At 38.4% G+C, this 21,739-nt stretch overlaps 1 protein-coding gene across 9 annotated transcripts in view; it reads left to right on the plus strand.

Moving 5' to 3' along the window:
• Positions 1 to 21,739, plus strand: part of TMEM260 (transmembrane protein 260) — a 61,789-nt gene that overhangs the window by 6,381 nt on the left and 33,669 nt on the right. For 7 of the 9 annotated variants that reach the window (XR_015741212.1, XR_015741213.1, XR_015741215.1 and 4 more), the window contains exons 2-5: positions 3,428 to 3,459; positions 4,242 to 4,393; positions 18,372 to 18,549; positions 19,613 to 19,726. Coding sequence is in view for 5 of the 9 variants with exons in the window: in XM_087922411.1 (XP_087778537.1) it covers positions 3,428 to 3,459; positions 4,242 to 4,393; positions 18,372 to 18,549; positions 19,613 to 19,726 (476 nt within the window). In the remaining 4 variants the exon portion in view is untranslated. The remainder of the gene's footprint in view (positions 1 to 3,427; positions 3,460 to 4,241; positions 4,394 to 18,371; positions 18,550 to 19,612; positions 19,727 to 21,739) is intronic. The other 2 variants (XR_015741214.1, XM_087922412.1) reach the window with 1 other exon arrangement.

Consider the following 21,739-nt stretch of genomic DNA (forward strand, 5'->3'; position numbering starts at 1 on the left):
GGACACTAAGTTCTCAACTTTCTTTTCTGATAGGTTTTGGAAATGGATTGACAAGTTTTACAGCATCAATTGAGTTTCCTTCAATCCTTAGTAAAAGGAATATTAACTATAAATTTAAGTTTTTTTAAAATGAAATTTTGGAATTCATTATAAAGAATCATCCCTTTAGGAAAAAGTTTCTGTTTAAAAAAAACACAAAAAGGAGATGACTTTAAAAATGGGACAGTAGGTAGAAGGAACTAAAGATTACAATTAAAGAAGAACATTCAAACTTAATTTATAATTACAAAATGAAGTAAAATATTTTAACATTGGACATATTGAAAGATAGTTTTGAACAAAGGTTCCAAAAGTTAGTGTATGCCTTTGTAGCTAGATTGTGCCTAGAAGGTTATGGAAGAGGAACAAGTTCTATCTGACACAAATGAGACAGAGTTGAAAGGTGATTTAAAAATAACAGGCTACAAGAGTGCTGTGGAAAAAGATGTTATTTGGACATGCAAAAGAAACTGGCTGATGTCTTAGTAATAAAAAAAGAATATACAAACAACAAACCAAAAGTGTAACTTAGATAATTTTTCTACATTGGATTCACAAAATAAACTTGTTAAAGTTTCAAAGAATTTTGTGAGAAGGAACAAAGAAGAAATGAAAAGAAATCTATATTACTTGATGACACTAAAGATCAAGACTGTTAGAAGTAAAAGGAAGGCATCTAAAGCTGGTTTATTTGATCATATAAACCAACTTGGCTAAAATACATATTTTGTTATCTCTGGTAATCCTTAATGGATTTTTGCTGACATCAGGGCTGAAATGATGAGGTTTTATGGATTTGTTTATGGATAAAGGATGAGGTGTAGGAAAAATAGATCATACGTTGCATTTTATGAGATGGTGATAAATTACTAAAATTATTTGCACTTGAGGATGGGAAGTTATTTATATCTCTTTACTTTTTTCTTCTTTTTCTTTTCTATTTCTTTTTCTATTTTTCCTTTCCCCCAACCTTTTTTTCCTTTTTTTAGCATTGTTTTTTTATTGTTGCAATGACAATTCTTGATAAAATTACGATAAAAAATATCTCCCAGCAGTATGACTAATATGTCTTTATATATAAGTAGGTCATGTTCAGATGTAGGTAGTCCTTGCTTAACGACCTCAGTTGGGACCGTCAATTCCATTGCTAAGCGATGTAGTCACTAAGGGAAATATCACGTGTCTGACATATTTACAGCATCACTTTGGATTCGGTTGTTCAACAAGTCATTGTTAAGCAAAACATTAGGTGACCATAACTCATAGTTGTAATCCTGGCTTCTTCATTTCTCTGGTTGTTTGAAGCTTGTTGGAAGTCTAAATGGCATCCACAGGATCTTGGGATGCTGCAAAGATGGTAAATGCCTGCTGGCTGCATAACCGTGACTCCTACCCTTTTTAATATTCTTCATCCTTATAGCCTTCAGAAAGGTCCTGAAATCTTGGCTTTGTCAACTGGGTTGTGGCCCGCTGGAGGCATCTCATTTTGAAGGTGGCTAGGATACTAGTACAAGATCTCACTTTCACTCGGTCTATATAGTGGCTTTTTATCCATTTTAATATTAATTTTTAATGTTTTAACTTTTATTGCCTAATGTTTTAACCTATAATTGTTTTATTCTGCTATTTATAGTTATTGTAAACTACCCTGAGTTGCTTGGCAGAGAGATGGGCGGTATAAACTTTCCATAAATAAGTCTTGATCACATGACCATGGGGAGGTTGCAACAGTTATAGGTGTTAAGAACTGGACATGTGTTACTTTTTCAGCGCTGTCATAAATTTAGATAGTCATTAAACGAGGAAATTCTTAAACAAGGTCTACTTGTAATGCAACATTCAATTAAGTGCGATTGTAAATTGATACTAAGTTACATTTAATCCAAGCCAAAAATTCAGTGCTAGTGCATGCACAAAACAATACAAGTTTAAAAATTATTATTACATTTGATCAAAAAAATGATGTGATTGAACTATACAATCGTGGTCATAACAATGCTAAAATAGGGCAAGATATTGGAATGCTGAAATCTATAGATTTTTTTTTTGCTTTCTGTATCTACTCTATGACTTTGTTAATCCTACATTTAAATTTTATGTATGTTCTTTGTATCAAATAGAATAGAATAGATTAGATTTGATTTGATTTATTGGGCAAGTGTGATTGGACACAGAAGGAATTTGTCTCCAGTGCATAAGCTCTCAGTGTACGTGCAAAACAAAAAAGGAATAATAATCATAATAACAAGGGATAATCATAATAATACCAACAGAGAAGGTAGTGAAACAGATGAGAAAATAAAAGTGATATAGCCATACTACCTGGGTAATATACTCAGACATGACAGAACTGTGGAAAAAGATCTGTTTATTGTAACATTTCATTAGTATACATATAAAACTTTAGATTAAAAAATTTTCAGTGCCCATTTCCATTGAACTGAAACTAGTTATCATATTTTCCATAGAAATGTCACTTCAAATAGTGCAAATTCAAATAATGTGGCCAGTTTGTAGAATTCATGAACTGTATTAATTGAGAACTACCTGTACAATCATAAACTTTGCAAAAAAATTATCCCTGAATCTTTTTCTTTTAAAAATAACACCGAGGAGAGTTAAATGGCCCTCAAAGGAGGGAAAATTTTCTCTCTCTCCCTCACCCCCTGGAAGTTCTTTGCAAAAACATAACCAAATTTATCTTGGGCCATCCGACATACATAATGTTTTGAAGATACAGCATGCTGAGGAGGATATTAATGAAGCTGAACTGTAACACGGTTGCATTATGGGTTTTTTTTAATAAAATGATCAGTGGAAAATTCAGTAGGGGCGGCTGATGGGTAAAAAAAACCCTGAAAGCTGGGGAAATTGTAACTTAGTATAAAATTTGCAAGGCGCTTGGGAATAAACCTATATCCTTATTAGGATAATTGTCCTGCTCCAAAATAGAAGTCCGCACTGATTGAAAAAGAACAGTATCAAGAATCCATAATACAAAGTCGGAGGCTGAGCTGTGAAATCAAATTCTCTCGGTTATTTTGTCTTTTTCATGTGGCCTCTGCCCTTATGTTAAATTACTCCAAACTTTAAAAAATGAGGTTGATGTTTTTGTTGTTGTTATTCATCATTCCTAGCTACAAATCACCTTCGCTTTTCTGCTGGTAGGAGAGTCAAGAAAATATGACAAAAGAATACTTTGTGCATTGACATCAGAGGGGAAAGAAAATACTCTCGGAAAATTTCATGCTGCTAAATCTCCACAGATTTACACTTTTATGCAGTCAAATTAATGCAAAACCCCCAACGTAAGGGTTTGCATTTTGAAAATTTGGGAGGAGTGTCATTCCATAATAGTAATTATTGGTTTTATATTATTTTTTCACAGGGGAACTGATCACAGCTGCCTATGAGCTTGGAGTGAGTATTAGTTGTATTGTTTAATCAATGCTCTCATTAACAGTTTTAGGAATTAAGGAAGTTTAATTAAGCATGGAGTTAAAGTAGATTAATATATTTTCAAACCACAGTTTTCTAACTTATAAGTACGGCACACGACAATTTACTCCAAGTTTTAAATCCAATTAAACTAAATTATAAAGTAAAGGCTTTACTGTATATACAGTAGCTGGCTTATTATCAATCCAAATTTTGTATAAGCTGGAGAGAATAAAAATAAATCGGGTTAACAATTTTAATAAGTTTTATTATTCAATAAACTTTATTAAGGCGCATGATCCCCTTTAGGCAAAACCTTAAGGACTGTCATCACGGTGGTAATCCGATAGCAGTGTGGTCTTTCAACTTGCTAACCAATAAAATAGTTCAGCATCTGTTTTTCCCCTCTTTTCTCTCTTTTATAATTGTATAATAAAAAGAAACCCAGCCTTTTGAATGGCCGGAATACATGCTGAATCCAGACTTCAAGCCATTTAAGGGATAATAGTAATACATGTCACCACTTTTTAAAGTGATGTGCTCTCGTCTGTATTTTGTGCATCCACATATGTTAAGGCAAACATTTTGCTGTATTTAAAATTAGCACTGAACAGAAATGTGTGTGTGTGTATGAGAGAGAGAGAGAGAGAAGCTTTTTAAGGCATAGTAGTCTAACAGTTTATGATTAAGCTAATAAGAAAGCCGTTTCTCCATTAGATTGCCATTGTGACGTCTCAAAACAGAAGCCTTTTGTTTGTTTCCAGGTTGCTCATCCTCCGGGCTACCCGCTCTTCACTCTTTTGGCTAAGCTGGCCATTGAGCTTTTCCCCTTTGGTTCTGCTGCATATCGTGTCAATCTCCTCTGTGCCTTGTTGGGGGCAGCTGCAGCATCGCTTCTGTTTTATACAGTTGTCAGGTACAGTAGATCCTATTGGTGCTTTCCAACTTTATTTACACACACACACACACACACACACACACACACACACACACACTACTGGATTTCAGACTGCATCATATGCAATATATTCTGTGAATCATCCTTACGTTAAATAAAACCTGTCAAGTGAAATATCAGTATACCAGAAAGGATATTTTTCTGTGATATAATATTGCAGTTAGGTGTAAAAGTTCATGATAATTTGATGGCTTTTGCATCTAGTGGGCCATTAAACTAGCAGTTCCTATGGCGTTGGCTCCAGACTGTTAATTGATTCAACTGCCTACTGTTTACATAATTTCAGTTGGCCATTTGACATTGAACTTATCGGGCGGGGGCGTGGGGGGGGGAAGAAAAAACAATATGAAACACGCAGAGCACAAAACTGCCAAACTAATTTATTTCAGGAGAGTGATAACATTGTTCTCTCTTATTATCATACATCAGTGACCAGGTTTATCTAACCAGAAGTAACAAAGTTTGTCATTAAAGAAAGATGCAGATGGCTTTAAAATATTAAACAATACAAGTGTCAACTGTACTGACAAACTTTTTAATTATTAGTATTACAAAATGGAGGCAGATGCCTCTTGATGGTGTTTATTCCGTCTGTTTTACCTGTGTTGCGTACAGTAAGCAAGAAGTGGTACTGACTGAACTGCATGGGATTAAATTAAAGTATGAGAATTGTGGTGTAAAAAGAAAACCACAGATGACTATGTAGCTGTACGAGCAGGATTGTTGGACATTGTCTGCAAAATCTGCCCTTTTCTGCATTGGGTGCTGTGTTCTAAGCATACAAAAACAAGAACATAAAGAACAACTGGTACTTCGTTACTTTAGCCCATCCTTCTGTCTTCTGATCCTCACACAAGGTTTCTCTGCATACTATTATAAGTCCTGATAAGGAAGGCTTTCTCCAGAGTTTGGCGGCTTCCCTTATGCTCCTTTCATTCGTATTTTGCACACACGAGAGATTATTCTCTATGCTTCAATTCAGCAGAACAGACACAGGGGTGAATTTCTCCCTTATAATTGGGGATGACCTGTGGCATATATACCAGACATAGCTAAAGTTGTTCAAATCAAGCTCAGATGCCTGGCGACTTTGTGGTTATAGTGACATGTTTTCCAGGCAGACTTGACTCCCAGGGATAACGTGGAAAAGTCCATGCAATTTTCTAGACATCATTTTTGAAAGCGATTTGCCATTTTTTCCTTCTTGGGTCTGAAATCGTGTGAGTGCCCCTTCACCATCTAGTTGGCTTTGTGGCTAAGGTAGGATTAGAACTCAAATTTCCTTAGTCCTAGTCCAGGGCCTCACTCACTGGTGCAAACTGGCTCTCTGACTACATGGACACATCTGTGTAGGATTTTTTTTTTTTTTGGGGGGGGGTAACAATAGAGAAATGGATTGCTTATATAAATATAAATAAATACTATAAATACTGAGCCCAATCTTATTTAACTTTAGATTTTGATCAAATTTGTGGGGTCTACCTAGATCAGGAGTGTCAAACTTGTGGCGTTACGGCAGCATCACATGACATATTAGAACTTTTCCCCCTTTGGTAAACTGGGTGTGGGCATGGCCAGCGCATAATGCATCTGGTCTGCCGGCCAGGAGTTTGACAGTCCTGACACAGATGGAATGGGCAACAGTTCATTTTTTCTTTTAATAATTTTAATAAATTTAGCAGCTGCTCGACTCCTGAAAAACACTGAGTGGCTTACGTTATCAGTCTGATAGTAGTAATACTGTAACGTTCATAGGCTTTAATTGCATTGCCTGACTGTGAACTGTATAGCAGCCCTGCAAACTACAGTTGTGCTATTATGCCCCTTTTTTCAAATTGGGGAAACTGGGAGAGGCAGCCTTGCCTAAGTTACCCTATTGAATTCTTTGGGAGATAATATTCGAATGGAGGGCTATATGACTTGCCAATGTAATTATCTGTGTGCATTCTGGGACCATATGGATAAACCCAATCATAGTAATCCTGTCTATCCAAATGTGATCGTTGTTCTTAGCTGATCATGGATTGGTTAGGAAAGACAGAAAACTGAACCCATGTACAAAGGTTGGGGGTTTATATGCAAACCCCAAGCGAGAGAGATTACCACGTAAGAACAGCAGCTCCTATTACTTTGTAATTAACCGTGAAAAGTATGTCTTATTTGATATAGTGAACATTTTAGAACATTTAGATGGGGTATACTAATGACTTGAGGGCAGTGCCCTTCAATGTTTAGGATACCCCGAAATTCCACTCCAATGACTTCACTTGTCCCATATTTAATGGAGAACTGGATTGGTTTGCAGACATTAAAGATTGTTACCACATAAAAATTATTCTGAAAGCATTCAAAATACAGGAAGCTTGATCGCTTCCCCATCTTCCCCCTACTCTATAATGTTGGAGAATATTTACTCTTATATAAATACATTGGTCTTAATTAAGGGATTGCAGAAACCTCTTGGGCAGACTTTCTAATCTTATTTAGAAAATATAGTTAATCATTGCAATAATCCCATTTTATGGATTGGGAACTGAGGCTGACAGATACTGTGTTGCCCAAGGCCAGTCTGTTAAAAAAAAAAAGTTCTTGGCCAATTAATGTCCAAGCATTGAGTTGCCACTGTCTACACGCCAACACACATTGGGTCACCTTGTCTGTTATGATAGGTTTCTGTACTTTTATGAAAAGATAAAAATAATGCCCCAACAATGCCCGGGAATATTTAGAAAGGAGTTGTATTTCTCAATTATGAGGAGGAAAAATGTGTATAATAATAAAAATCCCATGGTGCATAAGAGATAGCTGGGATTTCTCAGGAAGGTGAATGCCACCTCTAAATAGAGGGATGGGAAGCGTTAGGAGTCTTTGAATGTTCCTTATTACATACACATCCTTTTCGGTTGAATAAGGATTAACATCTCGTGTAATGTTAATTTGAAATCCAAACCTGTACTGTACTTTGCCAAGCATTCTTGCGATCTTTGTTAAAATTAATGCAGGGCAAGCGGGGAAGAAGGCTCGGTGGATGGTTTTCTGATTTTCTTTCCTTGGCTGGGTTAAATGCTTTCCATACTGCCTGCCTGCAGGGAGAACTCTCTTTTAGTCCCTTATTTGCTTAAATACACTTCCTTAAGATTTTATGAATAGGACTTCCCCTATCAGATAATTCATCCTTAACTAATTTTCAGTGTAGTGCAAAGAAAGAGGGTTAAAAATAATAAGAGGCCCCAAAGCTTTTGAAGGAAAATATTTAAAGCAGAAACTCTCTCAAGGCAACGATGCTTTTTGTCAGTTAGTAACAGCACTGAGCATATATGTTAGGGAAGAATAAATATTCCATTAGTGGACGTGATGATGGGGAAATCGTATTGAACTCATTTAAATTAATCTTTAATGCATTCCAACTACTACTGCTCCTTGAAGCGATCCACCTTCGTCCTTCACTCCTTTTAAGTTCCCAGGCTGAAACCTGCAAAGGAATGGCATTGGAAGTGGGGTAATTTTTGTTGCATTTCGGTTGGTTCATGGGAGGTGAAAAAATAGGCAAATTAATTGGTGGTGGTGGGGAGTTTAAAAGTAAATGCCATTAATATTTAGTTGGACCTGTATCGTGAATGCAAAGCTGTACAAAATTGGAGGCATACTTGAAAGTTGTAGAAGAAAATTCTAGTTCCCTTCCTTCCTTCCTTCCTTCCTTCCTTCCTTCCTTCCTTCCTCCCTCCCTCCCTCCCTCCCTCCCTCCCTCCCTCCCCCCCCCTCCCGCCAATGACAAAGATAGGTTAATATGCATCTACTGATTTTCTGAGAGAGTTTAGAGTTCCTGATTTGGGGGTGCCACCATTTGCTGGCCTGGCTTTGTGTTATGCTGTGTGTGTGTGTGTGAGAGAGAGAGAGAGAGAGAGAGAGGGAGGGAGGGAGGGAGGGAAGCAGGCTTCTAAACCTTCAGAAATAAATATTTGTGCAAGCATTTCTGATTTTGAGGGCTGGAAATATCCCCTCCCAGCAATGTTTGCTGGCTGTACTGTGAGTTTCAATGGTTTATAGATCGTGCCAACTCTATGTGATGCTGCAAAGGAATTTGCATTAACACTATAGATGCTTAAATATTGCTAATATAGTTTCAGATTTGGTTGTCAAATCTGCCTTGAGATGGCAGCTGCTGTTTGCACGCCCATTGCGAAAATCTCTTCTTAAACAAATAAAAATTCAAAGGATGTTCAGGTTCCTTTGGAATGGCTCACCAGTTTGTTTTCAACGTCAGAAGAGTTGCTTCCTTCCCTTTCTACTTTAATGGTTTAGACAGATCATTTTAACTGGAAAAATTCACCGAGGTCTAAATATCCTGGGGCAAATTTATAGACCTCAGACATTCCTAACCTTTACATGATGAGGTAAATCCCCCCAAAAGACTTGAAAGGGTTCCCCCCCCACCCGTGGGGAGGTAGGTGGGACGACAAAAACCCCCTGTCCATTCTGTATCTCGATAGATGCTGTGAATACAGATGTCTCTAATTTTTTTTAAAGATGCCAAAATCATAAAGGATGCATTCTTCAAGAACAATGCAGTTCAAGTGGGAAATCGGTTGTCTCATCAAACAATACAGCCCCCTACAGAAAGGAACAAGCCATCTCTATGACAATTTGTGGAGAGAGTGGCCTATTGATTCAGTGGAAGAAGACATTATACAGTGTCACTCGGGGTTGTTACAATTTCATTTGTCGGGTGACCTGAACTTAACCTTCTAAAAACCTTTTTCTTCTTTGTACATAACACCGTCCTCGTGGGTTTTCTGCACCAACAGTGGAGTACAGTGAAGAATTACAGCTGGGATTGTTGTGGGTTTTGTTTCTTAAACAAACCGCCTCTCCCGACTACATGTTTTCTTCATTTATACGCTATGTAAATCAGTTCTTGTAATAGATTTGTTCCTTTTATTGGCATCTGTTTTGAGACATCACTTAAGTTTCATGTTGTTTGCAGATCACGATAGTTTCATTTTAATGTTTAATTGGGTGACACTCTTGTAGTTTAATTCATTCCTGCTTAGGAGGACATTGTTCTACATGTGGATTAGTGTTAAGTGAATTCTGACACTTTGTTCTTCTAATCAGAATTTCAATCCTGCCAGGTAGCAAAGCTTTTTTTTTCTCTTCCCTTCCTATTTGATGTGTGTGTTTTTTAAAGCCTCCCAATTTCCTTCTATATTTGTCTGAAATCGATAATTTTCAAAAGATACTTTTAATTCTCTCCCTTAAGGTTGAAGATTTTAATTTTGGCTGTGGGGGAATGTTCTGTATTGCTCAATTCTAAAATGAGATATTTCTTCTCTACTGCCCTTTGCTTCTCTAAAATTTGGTTGCTTGTGAAATCACAGTTTATATGGCATTGATTTACGTGGATGCATTGATTATTTGTTTCTTTGTGACAAAGTAGGAAATAAAATTTAAACATCATTTTTTGTGTTGTGGCTTTAGAAGTTTTGACAAAGCGTTGGAGTGTTACTGAAATCTGAAAGTCTTATTTTGCTGACAAAAAATGTCATGTTTTTATGTAAGAGACGTTTTGATTGCTTCTTCTTAGCTGGGGAGGATGCGGTGGGTAATTTGCGTTATCACTTTTAGCAGATGAGAAATAGACATTATATCCCAAATAGCAAAAAAGAAAAAAAATGTCTTGCCAGCATTTTTCAGAATTAAGTTGTCATTGTTTAATAAATCTCTTGTTAAGGATTTGCAGTTATAGCGGTATATTTAGCATTTTCCAAGGATGCTGAGAAATGGCATTTTCATTCATTCCATGTACATTTGGAATTGCGTAACAGATATTAGACCATCAGAACATTTTCATGTTTGCTTAACAGATGAAAAGAAGGATATAAGCATAAATTGAAAGTATGCGTAACTTTTTGCTGTAACTCAAGCCCTATTATGAAATTCTCTCTACTTTATTTTCAAAAAGATGCAGTTGTGAGCCAATGTAGAGAGATGAAAAAACAAATTTAAAAAGGCTTTTCTGGCTTTTGTTTTAATTTTTAGTTTCTATTTCTTGCAAAAGAAGTGGAAGTTTGAAGACTGTAAATGAAGCTTGCTTTGTATAACAGCAAGGATTTACAGGGCCAGCTAAGCAGAATAGATTCTTTGGCTGTTCACACATTCACACACATAGCCGAAGTCTGAAGCAAAAGGAATAATAAACATTCTGTTGGGTGCATGTATGTGAATGAAGAACAATGGGGAAAGACTAATCTTTAAAGTCAAGGCAGAACAAAATACATTATAATTTACTGTGGTTTTTAAGCCACAATTGCCTTTGAATTGTGTTCACTTACTAAATGAAAGTTTGCTTCTCATTGGGTGCATTCACACATCACTCTGAGCCAAAATAGATTTCATACATTTGTAATTCACTGAGTTGTATAAACCCAACCATTGGCATGCAATCAATAAAATATTGCTAAGAAATCATATCTGAGTATGTCATTTGAACCCTATTGTTACATCTTTGGTTAGTTCTTTGACATGAAGATTTCAAATTTAATAGGATGACGTTACAATTTATTCTCTTCTGTAACTGTAACAGAGTTGGAAAGGACCTTAGAGATCATCTGCTCCAACTCCCTACTCTCACAGGAGACCTATACTATTTCTGATAAATGGCTGTCCAGTCTCTTCTTAAAAGCCTCTAGTGATAGGACACCCACAACCTCCGAAGGCAATTCGTTCCACTGGTTAATTGTTCTTAATGTTAGGAATTTTCTCCTTAGTTCTTGGTTGTTTTTTAACCTTAGGAAATTTCAGGTGAGGCGTTACAGTACATTTGGCTTTCTTCTGGTGCTTCTTCTACCATTAGGACTTCTGTCCACAGGACTGTGGTCTTCCTTTCTTCCTTCTTGGCAGAGGGTTTGTTAGTGAACTAAATGATGTCTCTGTGCCATGCTTCTCTCAATTTCCTTCTGTTCTTACCTGCTTACTGTGAGGGAAAGTGATTGGTCAGGTTTTCAACTGTCCCAAGTGTGTGAGTTTGTACTTCTAATTATCAATACAATTGTATTCCTTTAGCAAACACGTTAGGGGCCAAAACGTGTTTGATAAGTTGATAAGTGAAGCAACAAATTTGCTTCTGATTTTACTTCAACTTTCCTTTGCTTTATAGACCTGTCAAGATTGTAAATCTGAGGCTTGTTCACAAAGTTATTTTTTTCATCACTGTTGTAACTGCAAACAGTCATTGAATGAGGTAGTTGCTAAACAAGGACTACCTGTAAGGAGAAGATGAAATATTTATCCATAGCAGAGAATTTATTCCTTTCAAAGGTTGCATTTGTGGCTATTATCCCATACCATCGGAAGCAGAAAATTAAAAATGATGTACCTAAAAAGATTATAGCATATTCCAAAGGTATATTTGGAAACATTTCTTCAGAGATTATTCTAGATAAAGGCCTTTTTCTGGTGTATTGCAAGCGCTGTTAAAAATTCCTGAAGAAGCTCATATTTAAATGAAAGTAACATTCTTAAGTTTAACAAAGCAAGGATGTGGAATAAAAGACTACAGAAAGCTCTTGTATTAATTTCTCTTTTAGGTGACTATCTACCCTAACCTTTTGGCTAATTGATCTCTCCCTTTCTCTCTCCCTTTCTCTCTCCTTCTCTCTCTCTCTCTCTCTCTCTCTCTCTCTCTCTCTCTCTCACACACACACACACACACACACACACACACGAGAGAGAGAGAGAGAGAGAGAGAGAGAGAGAGAGAGAGAGAGATTTTTCTTGAAGCAAATTTGCATTGAATTAGACTTAAGAGTTACATTAAATAAATCTTACCCCCATCCATCCTAATTTGCAGTTACTTAAAAAAACAGACACAGTTTAGGTTTGAGGATATGAGCCTCATTTTGAAAGTGGGCGAATGGAGGGGAAGGAGAGGGGAAAAAAAAACCAGGCCAACTTATTCCCTTTCTCTCCTTAAAATAAAATTAAAAGAGAAAGACTGAAGAGCCCTTTCATGACAGCTAGTCAGAGCTAGAATTAGTTCAAGGAAATGTTAATAAAGCACTGCCTAGTCTAATCCTCTTGATATCACCAGGTATCCTCCTGTTCATGGGTTAATTGCTTTAAAAGCAGAGGCGATATTCTGAAGGGTGGGCCGCTTCACCTTTTCACAGCTGTTCCCATTGAGTGACAACTAAATCCCATGTGTAAGATGAGGAAGAGCTCAGTCTCCAATTGGGAGAAAATTTATGTAAACCACAATCCCTTCAGAATGTGTGGAAGTCATAGACTTTCTTGATTTACTCTGCTTTTCCCAGAAAGCTCCATTGTTCCCTTCCCTAAGTCCCATCAACCCTTTGTAGCAGAATATCACAGCCGCGGCAGATAGCTTGAAATATATAAATGCTATCATAGCTCTGATTAATAGCACCGCTTATGAGTCAGGTCTGATAACGGAGCTGCTCTCCACTCAATTTCAGATACCGCTAATGGAATCTGTCTTCTGCAATTGTAATGTGAGAAGGTCTAATTTGCTATGGAGCTTGGATCTGTCAGCAGTAGGGGATTGTGGGGTCAGGAGGGAGCTGCCAGGTTTTTGCCCTGAAGCTTGTATCTCTAGCTTTCAATGGAGCAGTCCCCTGCCTGCCAGGGAGCTGATAGGCCCTCTGTGGGGTTTATGCCACTTCTCACAATAGGCCAGGGCTTCCGAGCGCCACTTCATAATTGTGAAGCGAGCTCATATTTCCACAGCTACTCTGCTGCATAATTTCTAATAAGTTGCTGGGTTTTTTAACAAATGTCAGATTATGAAAAGTTTCCTCAATTATCGGGCGGGGGGGACCCCTCCCCCACTTATAAAACATTTAAATTGCTAAATCTGTTCCCTGCCAAGTTCATCCCCTTCTCCTCTCTTCCTCCCTCTCTGCCTTCACCTTTTCTGTTCTGTGACTGGCATCCAAGCTCTGCTTAAAGTGTGCCAGAAAAAAAGACGGCGTTTCAAATGTATATGAGAAGCTGCGTCTTAGAATGATGGACTGGGCATCATAACGCCTCCGGGGCTGCCTGGAGAGATCACTGCCACCTGTAGAGGTATAGGAACCCCATCTGATGACATCGTTTTCATCACTTCTGCCCAGGAAAAAGTGGATTTCACTGCAGCAGTGTCTATTTTGATGGTGCCCTTACTTTACATAATACTTCTCAGGAATGTCCCGTAAAGGAGCATTCAGGTAAAAGTAATTATCTCCAAACTATATTTTCCCCAAAGCATTTCTGGGCTTTGAATTTGCAGCATTTAGTTGGATTATACCAAGAGAGGTGTAACAGGACAAAAAATGCAGCAGGCTAAAACCAAACTTTGTAAACCCGGTTGGAGTTTCCCTTTAGCTTTACCGGGACATTTTCCCAGACTTGAAAGAAAGTGGCTAGAACGTTATACAGAGTTTTGGGAAGGTGACGAGCAGGAACAGCAACAAATGGCTATATAAAGTCAGACAAATATAAATATACAGCTAGTCCTTGACTAATGAACACAATTGATCCCATTGTGTGCTAAGCAAGATCATTGTGAGTTTTGCCTCATTTTATGACCTTTCTTGCCACACTTGTTAAGTGAGTCACTGTGGTTGTTAAATTAGTAACATGGTTGTTAAGTGAATCTGATTTTTCCATTGACTTTGCTTGTCAGAAGGTTGCAAAAGGTGATGATGTGACCCCGGGACACTGCAGTCATCATAAATATGAAACAATTTCCTAGCATCTGAATTCTGATCACGTGACCATGGAGATGCTGCAACAGTCATAAGTGAAAAATGGCAATAAGTCACCCTTTTCAGTGCTGTTGGAACTTCAAATTGTCGCTGTTGAGGACTACCTGTATATAATATTTCAGAGATTTGCAGTCTGTCTGCCTTTCAACTAATCACCCATGAATTAGTCCAGATAGTTTTTTCTTTTCATGAAGTAAAAATAAGCTAAACACTCAACAGATAACAGTTATTGCCAAAATAATTTTGGTGTGCTAAACCTGTTTGTCGTTCACATACAATTATATATCTTTCTCTTGACTATTACCCCCTTAGGACTTATGTGGTAGGGCTGTGCTGATAACTTAAGGAACAGGGCTAGTAAATCCAACCAAGGAAGATTTCTGAGAGATGACTTCTGCAAGTTCTTTCAAGGCTCTTAAATGTAACTGGTCTGCTCCTAAAGATTTAACTTTAACTTTATCAAGAATTCCTCAGGTATCTTGCTACATGGCTTGGGTTCCTGCTTTCTCCTGTTGTCAGTTTTTCTGCTCAGTGCAGGGGTGTCAAACTTGATTTCATTGAGGGCCACATCAGGGTTGTGTTTGACCCTGGGCGAGGGGCGAGGGGGGCGTGGCCAGAGTGGGCATTAACTCCTAGCACTGATGAAAATTCCATATGGATTCAGAATGATTTTCTAAGCTGCCCTTCCCCCACTTCCTCCCCCCCCTCCCCCCGATTCAATTGTACTTCATTTAAATTGCGAATATCTGTTCAGAAGATTCCAGTTAGTACTTCTCTGGTTTTCAGCTAGCTCTTCTCCATTGGTTGGGATCAGATCTAGGAGAGATGATCCTCTTAATTCTTTTTCAGCTTTTTGTAAAATGAGAACAATAAGACCATTTTTGGAGCTTTGCAGTCCTGGTCATGACAGTTGTCCATTCCATACCAGTGTAGTTAAAAGTTTCATTATTAAGTTTCCTCTCTGAAAACTAATGCCCAGAAGAATATTATCCAGATGCTCTACCTCAGGCCTGTCAAAGTCCAGGCCTGCGGGCCAGATGCGTCACGCAGTGGACATGCCCATGCCCCGATTTAGCGAAAGGGGAAAAAAGTCCCGATATGTCACGTGATACCGCTATGACGACATGAATTTGACACCCCTGCCCTACCTGTTCCAGTCATCTATAATACAACTTCAAAGTAACATATTTGTTGTTTCCATTGTGTTTTTCTCAAATACTGGTTATTTGTGCTCAGATTTCTGGATATCAAAGCATGAGTACACCTTCACATGTGGAGTGCATTGTACTGATGTATTCAATCCTTGCATTCCACTTATGAATTTCCTCCCCCTATGTTTCACCATTGCCCACTAAATCATATTCATCTCCCTGCATTAAGACTTCTAGTTCTCCCCCATTTGTTCTCTACTTGTGAAATAGAAGATTATTGTTTCCCTAAGGAAAGTTTGCCCTGAGCTATTTGGATTCAGAATAAATACATTTTAAATACGTTTAATAGCTTGGGACTGAGGAGGCTTCTGTTCTATTAAGCTTCCTTTCAAGATTTCTTATATGGAGCCATCCAGCAACCCTTACCAGAATATATGGGAATAACATGTTTTCGTGCTTGTTGCATCCTGAGATTGTTAATTGCAGTAAATTTGTCGTATAACAAACTTTCAACACGAAAAGGCTTTTTTTTTTTTTAGATCTGTTGGTTGGAATCAGATCTAGGAGAGGTGATCCTCTTGTCCTTACTTCAGCTTTTTGGAAAATGAAACAATGTGATCATTGAAGCTTTTTTTTGAGCTTTGCAGTGTTAGCTATGTGGGTTGGCCAACAGAGCGTCTAGTCAGATTCTACCACGAATAACAGCCAACCAGATGCATTTAGGAAGCTTACTAATACAAACAGTCTTTAGTGAGTGGTATTCACAATATCCTGCTCATGTTTCCAGAGATGTAAATGCCATCAAGTAGCCACTGATATTCTGGATTTCCATAAATACTCATCCCCTCTTGGTAACTGTGTAAATTAGTGGATATCACCAAATTTGATGCCGGTGAATAATATATTGTGGTTAATGTTGTACGAAGGAATACTATTTTTATCACTCTTGAATTTTCACATATTTTCTTTCTGACCTTTAAAAACAAAATATGCATAGCTCTGTACATTGAACTTTGTAAGCTTTTCAGAAAATTTTGAATTGGAAAAATTTTTCTATGTAAATAAGCATGAATAAATTATTATATTTGTCTCAGTGTCTATAGTCTGTATAAAAGTATTTAGACTACAATATTTCATGTGAAAAAAAAGTATATTTTGAGGTTTGAATTTAAATAAAGTTAAAACTTTGATATAGAGATGTTTGGGACTAATTCCCATAAACAAATAAGACCAGTGTGGAACAGATTTAAAGTATTGGACTAACATCGAGGAGACCCAGATTCTGCACACAGAAAGTGACTGGATGGTTTTGGGAAGATCCCTCCTTCAGCCCAACTACCTCACATGTTTGTTGCTGTTGTGGGAAAAATAAAACTTTATACTGTGACTTAAAGCAGCGATCCCCAACCTTTCTGGTTTTGGAGAAGGACTGGAAATGGTTATGTGCGGCTGGTGGGTAAGTGTGTGTGTATGTGTGTGTGTAGCTCCATTTGCACGAGCAGCAGCCACATACCCCTGCCTCTTGGACAGGTGGAGCTGCACATTCGCGCTCACCCACTACTTCTATAGCCCGGTAGTGGGCTGCGACCCGGGGGTTGGGAATCCCTGGCTTACAGGTTAACTCATCCTAAATAAAAATACTGTTTATAATACTTGTGCAAGTTGTAGTTCCAGTATCTAGGCACACTGTTTCTGGCATAAAGGCATTTCATGGGCTCATCAAATTGGTAGTGACAGTTGAATCCAACCTCTGCTCAAAGCAAACATTCATTGAGTTAGAACAATTCAAGACAATGGCAGTATGCTTGGATATATCCAATGAGTGAGAGCCCCCATCACTCTAGACCAGTGTTTCTCAACCTTAGCCCCTTTAAAATGTGTAAATTTCAACTCCCACAATTCTCCAGCCAGTTGAAGTCCACACATCGTAAAGTTGCTGAGGTTGATGAGGTTGAGAAACACTGACTGAGGTAATTGCTCCCACTCCCGGTATAACTTATATCCGTTATTCCATATCCAGCTCTCTGAAATAAGAAAGAAGAGGCCCTTATTTTCTCCTGCTCCTTTCAGCCATATTGAGGAGCGTTATTATATTCCATTCCAAACAGCTTTTCTCTGGGCTAAGCCTCCCTTGCCACTCCAGCCTCTCCTCATAGGGCTTGGTTTTTAGTCCTACATTATCACGTCCATGTTTTCTTGGCAACATGGATCTGGTTTGCCTTGGCCTATATCCAGGGCAATATTGTTTTCAACTTTCCAGGGCAATTAGCAGCTCTGGTGGTCCCTGGCAATTCCCCCCTTCAAGGACAAAGGCAGGACCAACCTTGTTCAGCTTCCAGAAAGTGCAGAGCTGACTCGGTGTGCGCTTATTTATTTTTTATCTATTTTATTTTGTCAAGCGATTATAAGATAACAAGTATAAGTATAAACATAGTTATGAATACATGAAATGGATACATGTAAGAAAAATAAAAAAGAAACAATAGGACAGGGATGGTAGGCACGCTGGTGCACTTAGGGAGACTTCCACATTAGTGTTTCTGAATTTTAGCCGCTGTAAGATATGTGGGCTTCCAACTCCCAGATTACCTCACCCAGCATGCTTGAAATCTACACAACAGTTGCTGAGGCTGAAAAACTCTAATCTAGATAGAAGCTAATAAAGACAGGTGCACCGAATTGCCTTACGGTGCACCTTGTCTCATAGTATTTTGTAGTTCTAGCATGTGTGAAGCTTCTGTAGTTTTATCAGTATCTTGGGATGCTGTTCTTCTGTAATAACAACCTAATTAGTTATTAATTTAAAATTCAAGTGTTAAAAAAATATGCCAGCAGCCCAGGCTTTGGTGAGATCCTGCCAAAAGAAATATTTTTTTTCCATGATGCTACCATATGGGTTTTGGGGTGATAGCAGGAGAAGCACCATGAAGGTGGCATCTGTTTGTTTGTATTTAATTCTGATGAGCGAGGACTAGTAATAATGGAGGAAAAGATGCATTTTCTTGTTATCTATGTTTGCAGGCTTTCTGGCTCGCAGGCAGCAGGAATCTTTGCTGTGGGGATGTTTTCGTTTTCCCGTCTAACATGGCAATGGTCTATCACAGCAGAGGTTTTCAGCTTAAACAATCTGTTTGTGGGGCTGCTGATGGCACTTTCTGTGCAATTCGAGGAAGCAACAACTGCAAAAGAGAGATCAAAGGTACCTTACTCTGGATCAAAAGGTTTCAGGAGTGGTTTCCCTTCCCCTTAAGCCTCTGGAGAGTAGGACTAAACTGCATAGGGTGGCTTAAGCCAATTGTTCCTCATGCTTGGACTCTCGGAATATATTGGGGTTGTAACTTGCCAGATGCTGGTTGGGAAGTGGACAAGTTGTAGCTTTCATTGGCAGTAGCAAGATCTTGGCCTAAAGTCCTTCCCCTTCACTGGTCTTTTTAAATGGAGGTATGTGGGGCTCTTCATAAGAAAGGTGAGTGTATCGTCCTGCCACTGGTGTGAGTCAAAGTAATTTTTCAAGTTGAGCTTGGGTGTAATCGGGAACTTTCTCTTTGCTAGAGCTGTAGCTTCCTGAAGTCTTTCTTAATGTAATCTCTCCCCTTCCCTCCTCCCCGATATGCAGATGGGAGCCCAGTTTGCGGGATGGAGGAAGAATTTTCACCCAGGACAGGATAGGCAACACATGACAGTACATGGCTCCAGAACAAGTTGTTTTTTTCAACCTTGGAGCCATTCAGTCATGATTGTCCCAAATTTGTGGTGTAGTTTTGCACTCTTCCCTTCCAATCTAAGAAAGCAATAAGATCACAGCTACTACAATCTTCAGCCTAGCCACTGAAGCCCTCAGTTCTCCTTCCCAAATACTGTGTGCAATCTCTGGCCACCTAAGATAACTTCTAGTTGTCTACTATTGTACAACCCTTGGATTTTCTCATAATCCCAGTGAAGTACTAACCTGTGTACCTTTTTATGAGACCAGCCAAGGTCACTTTTTGGCTTCTGGAATTGTAAATAGGGAGCCATGTGAATAGATGTGGTCATCCTCCACAGCTTTGGCTGCCTTTTGTCCAAGGGACAAACACAGTATTGGGCCATCATGCTGCAAGCTCCACCTTTTGGGATGTGTATCTCAGCCTTGAACACCCCTGCAGATGCTGCAGCGAGAACAAACTGCTCCATGCCCCAGAATTACTGCAAGAAGAAAAACAATTTGAAAAACCAATTTAAGTCCATGGTTAGAATTTATGTTTTCCTTTCTTTTTTTGCAGATCTGTAAAGTGGGTGCCTTCTCTTGTGGACTTAGCATGTGCAACCAACATACCATTGTGATCTACGTGCTTTGCATTGTTTTGTGGGTTTCTTCTCGCTTGTTTAGGGAGCGTGTGAGTATTTGGAAGTCTAGAAACATGCTTGGACAGTTCCTTCCCGCAATCTGGCCAACTCTAAGAACAATGGGCAGTTCCAAATGACAACAAACAGCAATAATAATAAATAGGGAAAGATACAGAATTAATCAAAAGTCTGCATCTGTCTGTTTTACATGTGGAGATGAGAAAAATAACTGCAACATAACTCTTTTTGAGTTAAAAGGCAGAGTTGGAATTTTAAGAATACAAGTAAGTCATCTTCGCCAATAACCAAAACTGAGACTGGTAACCCCATCAGTACGTGATGCGGTTGTTAGGCAAAACATCCTTTATGCAAATTTATAAATTTGCATAAAACTGCATAAATTTGCATAAAACTTCTTCATTCTGCTTGTTGGAAGTTGGTTGTGAAGCACTCTTATGGTGATCATGTGATGGTCATAAGCGCCTGTGAAGTGCCCAAATCTCATTTATGAGACTGCGACAGTCATAAATGCAGGACCAGTCATAAGGATACATTTTCAGCACCATTGTAACGTCAAAGGGTTGCTAAACAGGGCAGTCTTTAACCAAGAACTATCTGTATGTGAGAAAGATTGGAGAGAAAGTTTGGAGGTTGCTCATTCACAGAATTACTTGCTACTCTTTCTGTTTTTGCTGCCTGCCTGGATGTGCCTTGTTTCTCCTTTTTCTTATTTGATAGCGGATTTCCAAACAAAGTGTAGTTCTACAGCTGCCCATTATTTTTATTTCCTAAAGATGTTTCCATGGGCCCCTAGAACTCAAAGACATTACTGAAATAAAGATGCTTTTATAGCATGTCCGTTTCTGGTTGTTTTAATGTTTATATGTTGATATAAAAAAAATGAGATGAAACAAGAAAATCTGTTGGTCGCTAAAGATGATGTTTGGAGCACATTGACACTTCCAAATACTTTGGGGTATTATATTATTAATGGTAGAATTGTTATATTTTTGAACAATGTGCAATATGTGCAATATATTTCACTACACTACTTGGTGTTATAGTTCTTAGCTGCCACTGTAGCAATTTGGAAGCATCTTTATGCTCAGCCTCAGTTTGAGAATCAGCTTCTGCTTTGCCTATGGAGATTCTCAATCATCCAGGTCATGGTTGTCCCTAGCACTGAAGAAACTTCTTGGATGAAAAGGGTAATATTTCAAGGAAAAAAACCAAGCAAGTTGGCCCAGTTGCCTTTTGAAAAGCACCTTTGGGACAAATTCTGTTTTACAAATCAGGAACGGAAAGTGAAGAAGGCTCTCAACAAGTCTGCAAAAGCAGAACTGAAAGCCAAGGTCACCTTTCTTTTTCCTAAAAAGTTTATTGAGATAGCAGTACCACTTAGATACCACTTAGCACTTACATACCACTTCATGGTGTTTTACAGACCCCTCTAAGCAGTTTACAGAGTCAGCATATTGCCCCCAACAATTTTGGGTCCTCATTTTATCCACCTCGGAAGGATGGAAGACTGAGTCAACCTTGAGCCTCGTGGGATTCGAACTGCCAAATTGCAGGCAGCCGACAGTCAGCAGAGGTAGCCTGCAGTACTGCACTCTAACCACGGCGTCACCAGGGCTCATAACGTCTTCGTCCTCTTGTTGTATATTTAGAGATTCCAAAGCTGGTCTTTTTGTTTGAGTTGAAACAAGGGCCACTGGATTCCCTTTTTAAAAGCACTCCTAAATGGAGATGTACTCTGCAGCTAATGCTTTTTGCAGATCACATTTAGTGGTTACTCCACTTCAGTATCCTTGGTTGGTCCATGTGCTCTTCCATGAGAGAAGTCATGTGGTCATGATGACTTGCCACTCATTTTAACAGAAAAAAAAGATGGCTTTACTCTTTTCTACCTCTCAAGAATTTTTTAAAAGTATGAATCTCTCAGAAAAGGTTATGTGAGACCGTTACGGTAATATCACTATAAATTCTACCCTGAGCTTATAATATTTAATATTTTAAATTGGCTAACTCAGATTATGTCCCTGTGTAATCCATGGTTCTCA

Source organism: Pseudonaja textilis, chromosome 1 (assembly GCF_049901715.1).
Source record: "Pseudonaja textilis isolate UNSWEBS1 chromosome 1, rPseTex1.2, whole genome shotgun sequence".
Lineage (NCBI taxonomy): Eukaryota > Metazoa > Chordata > Lepidosauria > Squamata > Elapidae > Pseudonaja > Pseudonaja textilis.